The 8,414-nt window shown below is 41.8% G+C and overlaps 1 protein-coding gene and 1 non-coding gene across 8 annotated transcripts in view; both read right to left on the minus strand.

The window, feature by feature from the left end:
• Window positions 1-176: 176 nt before the first annotated feature.
• The window catches only part of eif4g1a (eukaryotic translation initiation factor 4 gamma, 1a), a 22,373-nt gene continuing 14,135 nt past the window's right edge, over window positions 177-8,414 (minus strand). For all 7 annotated transcript variants that reach the window (XM_056390714.1, XM_056390716.1, XM_056390715.1 and 4 more), the window contains 15 exons: window positions 8,349-8,414; window positions 8,033-8,137; window positions 7,516-7,812; window positions 7,236-7,353; window positions 7,046-7,148; window positions 6,476-6,798; window positions 6,217-6,338; window positions 5,897-6,069; window positions 5,652-5,777; window positions 5,053-5,134; window positions 4,787-4,885; window positions 3,756-3,899; window positions 3,541-3,622; window positions 3,164-3,304; window positions 177-1,842 (listed from right to left, as the gene is read on the minus strand). The exon at window positions 8,349-8,414 is cut by the window's right edge and continues 171 nt beyond it. In XM_056390714.1, coding sequence (XP_056246689.1) covers window positions 1,661-1,842; window positions 3,164-3,304; window positions 3,541-3,622; window positions 3,756-3,899; window positions 4,787-4,885; window positions 5,053-5,134; window positions 5,652-5,777; window positions 5,897-6,069; window positions 6,217-6,338; window positions 6,476-6,798; window positions 7,046-7,148; window positions 7,236-7,353; window positions 7,516-7,812; window positions 8,033-8,137; window positions 8,349-8,414 — 2,163 coding nt within the window. In that variant the 3' untranslated portion in view covers window positions 177-1,660. The remainder of the gene's footprint in view (window positions 1,843-3,163; window positions 3,305-3,540; window positions 3,623-3,755; window positions 3,900-4,786; window positions 4,886-5,052; window positions 5,135-5,651; window positions 5,778-5,896; window positions 6,070-6,216; window positions 6,339-6,475; window positions 6,799-7,045; window positions 7,149-7,235; window positions 7,354-7,515; window positions 7,813-8,032; window positions 8,138-8,348) is intronic.
• On the minus strand, window positions 8,222-8,298 carry LOC130179539 (small nucleolar RNA SNORD66). Its single transcript, XR_008829298.1, has one exon. It is a non-coding gene; the product is annotated as a small nucleolar RNA SNORD66 (small nucleolar RNA).

Here is an 8,414-nt window from a genome sequence, read left to right on the forward strand (position 1 = left end):
AGAACGGGCGGAACACAGGGGTCGGTGAGGGTCATTGGGTTAACATGACCATATGACTTGACTTATGGGTGCACAAATTCAATCTTTTTTTTTTTTCTTTTCCCCCATATTTAAAATCTCTGACCTCCGCTATCGGTTCACTGTGACTGAATGAATGTAGGCGACAATGGTCATGCTGAAGGTTTATGACACAAAGTGTATTTAATGTGATTTGGTGAAGTCATGGCTGAAACCCGATCTGCTTTATAAGGTCAGTATCAGACTGATGAGTCCCCAATAACCAGCCATATCCACAACATACACAACTATAAAATGACTGGAACATCCAACATGTTTGACAGATTTATAACAAAACTCTGCTCAGCAACTTAATAAGTCCTTTATTTGCAATGTTCCGTTACCTCATGTTTCCAGTTTCCGATGCAAAAGAAGCAATAATTTCTTAAATAAAGAAAGCAAAAAAATATTTACAAAATTCCAATAAAACTAATAATCAATGGATTATCTAAAGCACCTCTCTGCATCCGGACAACTGCTGTTGGAAAAGGATACACTGCAATTACATCAGCAATTTATTGTTTCTGAAAAATAAAACTGGAAAAAAAAAGTTCGTTTTTTTTAATTATTATCATTAATATTATATATTTACAGAACGCTCCTGAAATGAGTTTCCACTTAAAGTAGAAAAGGCTTTCGGATCATTTCTGTGGTGTTTGTTTGTTTTTGTTTTTTTGTTGTTTTTTTTTTTTTTTTTTGTTTTTTTTTCAACTCTATATATTTCATCAAGTCAATTTTCTGTAGACTTCAAGTTTTAATGGTGATTGGGTCAATAAGTGTCCTTTATGACAGCTCGGGTTTAAGTACAGAAGAGGTAAAGATGAAGAGTCAGTGTGGTTCACTACTGGGGATGGGTGAGGATGGCTTAGAGGAAGCATTAAGACCACCCCCTAGTAGTCAAGGTCAAAGGTCAACATCAGTCCTCCGTGTTTCTGTCCTCTTTAAGTTCATGATAGGAAACAGGAAGAGAAAATAGACAACCTTTGCTTTAAAAACTCCATCCATCAAATTAAGATTAGTTCATGTACATTTTGTCTACCAACGTTTCGCCCCCCTGTATAATTAATAGAAACACACTTCAGACATGCTGCACACTCCAGTAAGGGACAAAGACATAGAAGAGCTGTGTTTGGATTGAACACACATTATGGCATGATGATACCCACGCATCAGGGAACCCACTACACCACACGCCCTGCTGTTTATTCTTGCAGACCAGATAGGTTGTTAGGCATTATAACCATAGAAAAGCAGCCTGTTGGTTTGGATTATTGTGACAAAAAGAGTTTCGTAGTGATGTGGGATACTTCACACCTTGTTAACAAGCAATCCTGCTGAATCAGTTTTCAAGTTTATTTGATTAGGACACTTGCTGTGACAAGCAGGTGGGGAAATAATGAGGAAGCAAGAGAGGGAGGGGAGAGAGAAATGATTGTTTTCTGAGTCCATCCCTCAAAGAAAAGAGAAAATAATAAAGATTTATCCTCACTGAGGATTGATTTCGAGTCTGCCTCTCTGGCAATATTGTCCATGACTCTCGACAGCCGCCTGCAGAGCCCCCGCCTTTGCCATAGGGAGGGGGGGCAGCTTTCAGTTCAGTCTTTTATTCCTTGTCAGACTCCTCCTCTGCCTCACGGAGCCAGGTGAAGAAGGCGGTGACGGATTTCAAGGCCACACCTTTGCCTGTTTGCTCTGCGGGGTCTTTGCTGGATTCCCACTTGTAGAAGGCCTCCTCTTTAATTACGTCCTCATCGTACAGGGCATCGAAGAACATCCGCAGCAGGTCTGCAGAGACACAACACACGGGTCAGCACTGATCTTGCATTGGTAATGAAACAACCGAGGGTATTGTTGCAGCAAATTACACTTCACCCAATGTTTGCTGCCAGGTGAGAGGAGGGGAAAAAAGTAACAAACCTTACAATACAACAGCCCTGAAATAAACACAAGCTCATACTGTTTAGTTTCTGCTGTGTGATGAAGACATTTATATAACTTTGTCCTTTTTAAACAAATATCCCATCAAGTGTCCTTCAGTCAGTTATTTTTGCTAATGTAGATATCCTGCGTTTGGCATATGACATTATTTAGACTTTTGTCTGGTCACAGTTCATTATTTTGTACTTAGAGAAGGAGACAAAAATGAACCAATTACAAAAGGCAGCTTCACTGGTCAAATACAAATTAGCACCAAGTGTCAGTATTCAGAGAGGTTCTTTCTGATATTAGGAAGATTCAGCAAATTTGTCACAAAGGAAACATATTTTTCTCTCTGTTTTAGTGTGGAGAGCTCAAACTGCATTTTTCTAAGAATCACATGAATCAACTACTGGCTACTAAAGATAGAACAATACTGTTTATTGCTGTGTCAGTGTTTTTGTCTGTGCTCTTCTCACTGGTTTGATGTTGCGGCGGAAATCATGGGGGAAACAAATTTATCACTTTTCCTCCCACCAATCAGAATGTATCATAAGAATCAGACAGTTGTGCCGCTCATTCACGACTCGTTACATAATCAGCACTGTTACCCTCTAGTGAGCAGTAAATCAAGTCTTCTGACATTCATGAATCCTCACTGTTTTGTGTCATCAGTGAACGATGTGCTATTGCATCTATCAAATGGAAGCATTGCATTGTGGGATAGTGAATAGAAAGTAATGAACATGTCACGGACACTATGTCTTTGTAGTATTTTTTTTTTTTTTTTTTTAAATGTACTGCATAGATGTGACACTGACAGTTTGGACAGTTAAATAAAATGACAGAAAGGAAATGCAATGCATTATATGGGAATCACTTTGGATGCAGCCACAATCTCTTCACAGTTGTTCGAGTTAAAAAGAAATATATATATATATAAGTTTAACTTCAACTCTGATTGTTGCTTATTTAGTCACAAATATCAAAAAGTTCTGAGTCTCAGTAATGACCAGATTTTTTTGAAACTGAATAATCAATCAAACAGTCAAAACCTGAAAACTATGAGCTCCACTTATTTATAGTGTTTCTTATAGGGCTGTTGTATTGTAAGGTATTTGTCTCCCTCTGTATGTCCAGCGTTAACCCTTTATTCCCAGCAGAGGCAGACCAATAGCAGGACACTCACTTGCAGGCTGCTCCATGTGCACCATCAGAGCCTGGAGGGCGTAAAGGGCCTGCAGCTCTTTTTGCTCATCACACAGGTATTTCTGCAGCAGACTGGCCCTCTGGTTGATCTGCCGTGCGTCCACCCTGTACGGGTTGTCGCCTGAAATGAGGAGTAACAAACATGTTCAGACAAACCATGATCACAGGTAAAACTCATCCCATACCGTAATGAAGGTTTACTTCCTGAGCTGCCGAGTCAATCACATACTGTGGTGTGCGTTCTGTGATATTGGTGCATCAGTAATACTGAAACTTTTTCTCCTTGGAGAATTCAAGCTGCTGCTGCTGTGAGGTGAAAAGACCAACAGACAGCTCTCACTTCTACGTCATACTTACATATGATGGCAGACTGACACACTGATGTCATCAGTGCTCGTACGAACTGGTTGGAAGCCATCTGCTGCTCGTCCATGTTAGCCTGGAAGAGAGAAAAAAGAAAAATGAAAAGAGGGAACTTAAGTTACTCATGCAAGTTTAATATCTTTAAAAACCCTGGAGTATTGGCATGTAAAGTAAAACATGAGCAACATCACTAGTACTGTCACACACACCTCAACCCAGTCTCGGATACGCTGGTTGTTGGCTTTGTCCTGAAGGAGTCTGTCCAGCTGTTTGCTGAGCTCTTCTCCACTCAGGACTTTCTTCTTATCCACTTCCTTTGACTCCGTCTCCTCTCCTGTGGTGAAATCCACTTTCTGAAAAGTGTAACAAAAAAAGGAAGGCTTGAAGAAACTTTTTTTTTTTTGGCTTTAAATCTTACATCTAAAAACAAACTGAACCGAAAACAGAAACAGCACCAACAACAAAACAAGTCCCATCTTTTTTACTCATGCACTGCGTTTTCTTTACATGCCCAGTATACAGAACATAACTGAACTAATACTCACACATTTTCATTGTGTATTTTTATCTATTACTTTTTATTTATTTAATGATTGTTCTTATCTGCCACCATGGAGTTACAGGTATGGGGCATAGCGCTATCACTTTTTATTCAAAATTTTGAACATTTGTTCAAATGTGGTAAAAAAATATGCAAAGTGTTCCTGACCTGTTTTAACAAAATTACAGTCTAAAAGCACCACAGGCCATTTGAAGTAGTTCACCTTTTAGTCCAGCAGAGGGCTTGACTATTCCTGCTATATTGACCTTGATCAGTAAACTACACTAATAGATAAAAATAAAAGTGAGCAGTCATGTCACATCAGGGTCCTTCTGTGGATTCCTTATGTGGATTTCTTTCAAATTACTATAAGGATGTTTTGGCACTTATTTCCATGTTATAAAAACTTCAGAAAAATATTGGCGCATTCTGTGTCATTTTTCTTTGAGATAGTATGCAGTTATCTAATTATGGACTGTGCCTTCTCTGTATGAGTTGTTACGATCTCCCTTTGTTACTTCTGTGCCTCCAAAAAAAACTAAAATTAGAATTAAGAAAGGGTCTCAAAAAACAAACATACAAAACAGAGTACTATCTATCCCCATCAAAGAAAAGCTTCATCTTCACGCCCCCAACCCAGCCCGAGTGATTGTTTTCAGTTTCTCATGTTACTGTCTAGTACCGCTCTGTCCTACAGACCTGCTCGGTGACAAACTTGTTGACGTCTTCGTCCTTAGGCAGAAAATCACTCCAGTTCAGCCCAGCCTCTGTCCACATGGCTCCGACCTTCTTCGGGGTCTAATGAGAAAAAAAAGAATCATTAAAGCCAGTGAATCTAAAATGTGAATCTCAACAAAGTATTTGGGAATTTTTGTTGTACGACAGGCTGAAATGAAAGAACTGTTTTCAGTGTAGATGTGGAAGCATCCAGGATCGGATCTTTTTGGGATTTATGTAGGACGTACCATTCCGTTGCAGAGCAGCTTGAGGATCTGTACCAGCAGCACGGCGGCCTTCCCCAGAGGCACGAGAGGCTTTGAGATCTCCCTGAAGATACAATTAATTAATCTTTCCACTTCCTTTAAACTGAATTATTAGTCTGTTTTTTTATTTACTACCATTATAAATAAATCAATAGTTACACCTGAGGCAAAAAAGCACAATTCTTCTATTTCATGTGTTAAAAAATATCTTTAGCCCCCCTTTTTTAAGCTTTCCTACTGGAAATAAATGACCCAATTATATGTTGGATTAGGAAACTTCCTTATTTCAGAAGGTAGATAGGTCAGTGACATACAAACATCTTTCTTATTGCAGTGAAAAAAGTGTAAATGTGTTTGACTCAGGTTTGATGGTTTCAAGTGTCATGTTCGGGCTCGAGTACTGCCAAACACCCTGAAAATGCTGCTCACTGATATATACATTAAAACCAATAAAACGTCAGTCTGTGCAAACAGAGGAACAATCAGTTAAAGGTATTAGTATTTATCAGCCTCTATGCTCGATCAAAAGGAACTAGGTTTGTTTAAACCTATTGGATCAAATCATTTTTTGCTGAGCTCACCTGAAGAGCTGTCCCATAGGGATGCCTCCCTCATGGAGCATGGGGGTAATGAGTTCAGCCAGGTAGAGCCAGATGTGAGGTATATCTATGGCCATGTCTTCTGCTGCTTCCAGGATCTCTTGTAGCCTACAACCCCAAAAAACACAAGGCACTCAAACTCACTTCAAACAAACACCTTTACATGCACATGTAAAAAAAAAAAAAAAAAAAAAAAGACTGTGATGTTTCTCCTGTTGAATGCTTACCCTTTGTAGTACTGCTGTGTGGGCAATGTCCCTGCCTTTACAAGTTGTTGCAGCAACAGGCCCATGTGCTCTCTAGCAATGGTGCTGCGCTCAAGCGTCGACTCCACGCCGTTCCGCACAAACACATAGAGCAGCGCAGAACTGTTGAGCTCTGCCACACACTGCAACGCCTCCTACGTTGCCGGAACAAGGGGGAAGAGAGATGCCGGCCGTCAGAGTAGTTTTATAATCCGAGCATTTCCTGGTAAGCCCGTTAATGTGCATGTGTTTCCGTAAAAATTCAGTGTTGGATGCAAGTGTGAGCGGTTTTATTTTTGTACCTTCAAGTCATTGATGTGGAGGTATTCTTCAATGATAGCATTCGTCTTCTTCTCCACCTCCTCCTCAGTCAGACCAGCTTTAGGAAGAGAAGGAGGAGGAGTGGGGGCGCTCTCACGCTTAGCTGCAGAAAAACAAGGTAACAACACAGGTTAAAGCTCAATCGTGCACGGTCATTTCATCAATATACACTATACTACTTAACTTCTTCCTCCTATTACATTCATTTTAAATTTTTATTTTGGTGTATGAGCTTTTTACCTGTGAGGTCTTTGCTTGGACCCCTGTCCCGGCTTCCTCGGTCTCTGCTTCCTCTGTCTCTGCTTCCTCGGTCTCTGCTTCCTCTTTCCCTGTCGTCGGTCATGCTGGCGACGCGACGCACAGGCTCAGTCGATGCCCGGCTGTCGCCACCCCTTCCGCCGCGCTCCTGTGACTCTCTGCTGAAGCTTCTCTTGGTGATTTGGTTCCGGTTGCTCCTGTCGTCGCGACCTTCCCGTCCCTCATTGCGATCCAATCGGTCAAACCGATCCCTCTCGCGGTCGCCCCTTTCCCTGTCGCCACCACGCTCACGACTGGAGCTCGACCTGAAGGTTGGAAGTGAAAGGTTGTTGTGCCATCAAATCTGAACTATATGATTTTGGATAAGATCTGATATACCATGTGTTCAAGCTGCACATTAGTGGTTCAGTCTTACAGACGAACGGAAGGAAGGTGCATAAAAAAAAAAAAATCCAGATAGGAAATACTTTTATACTCTTCCCTGCAGTGAAACAATACAGAAGAAAAGCACAGCATTAGGACAGGAGATTTCACTTTCACATCTTCTGATACCTCTGAGGAACTCTGCGATCAGAGTCTGATGAAGACAACAATGAACCAGACTGCTGCAGGGCTGAGAAACGGTTGAGGGTGCTGGTAGTTGGACGACCGGAATCTAATAAAGGAGAGAAAAGGATGGATTAACCCCTGAAACCACTGTAGCATCCCAAACCGTATAGTCTTTTTGGAGAATATGTTTTACCCTGCTCTCCACTTGCTGGTTTGGCTCCAGTTCCTCCACTGCTGCCTTTGCCCCAGCTACCCCACATGCCTTTGCCTCCTGGCGCCAACAGTTGATTGTTGAAGTCCAGAGCACCAGGCTGCAGGGAAACAGGGAGAAAAAAAAAAGTTACATCCAATCCCAAACCATCAGGTTTAATGTAAAGTCAACTTCATTTTAACGACTTTGGACTTGGCAAAACAGGGTCGATTTTTGCTGCGAGTTTCCGGCACCAAAGAGTTTTAGTGAAAGCGTCCGTTACCTTAGTGATCTTGCTAAGGCGGGTGGTGTCGATAGGTCTGTTCTTGGAGATGGGCACAGTGTTCCAGCCCTCATCCTGAGGCTGGGCGACCCGGCCACCTCCTGGTGTGTGAGGGCCTCTGCCCCCCATGTTCCCTCCCATCCTGCCTCCGCCTCCGCCTCCTCCTCCTCCCTCTTTCTTAGACATGAGCTGCTGCTGGACTTTGATCTGTTCCCTGTGCTCCTCCATCTCAGCCTCCTTGTGGATTTGGTCGATTGTTTTAGGACCCTGGTCTCCTCTACGAGGCACCCAGTTACTCTGTGGATCAGAGATGGAAATGGTTATAAAACAGTCTTCAAATGTTGATTAATGTCAGCCTTCAAGATTTCCATACCGCTCATAATCGCTGATAATCACCTCAACACACAGCATGACGCAATTCTATTCATTCAGAAATACTTGTGAGCATTCATCACTACCTTTAGCGACTGTTATCAGCTCTTTATGTCAGTGTGGATATGGATTCATTAATATTTACCCTCCTGAGGTCCAAGACGTCTTGCAGCATGAAGCGAATTCTGGAGGAGGTCTTTCTCTCTTTAATGATCTTGTCCATCTGGTTGAAATACTGATCCATACGAGGCTGACAGGAAAAGGAGCATTTATGAATCATGGCTGTCGAATATGAGCGTATATGAATAAACAAGACCGATTTATGTGTTTTTGTCTCCTCAGTTCCTCAATCCCATCACTAATAATCAGTGGCCCAGACACGTGGCACAAAAAGAAAAGTCATCCCGGGAGACTCAATTTACAATTCACCCTTCATCCATCCGAGTTCACGCTTTACTTACCTTGGCCTTTTCAAAGTCCAGGTCTTTGCCAATAGTGGAGAGCAGCCTGCAGAGACACTCCAGGGA

The sequence above is a fragment of the Seriola aureovittata genome, chromosome 12 (assembly GCF_021018895.1).
Source record: "Seriola aureovittata isolate HTS-2021-v1 ecotype China chromosome 12, ASM2101889v1, whole genome shotgun sequence".
Lineage (NCBI taxonomy): Eukaryota > Metazoa > Chordata > Actinopteri > Carangiformes > Carangidae > Seriola > Seriola aureovittata.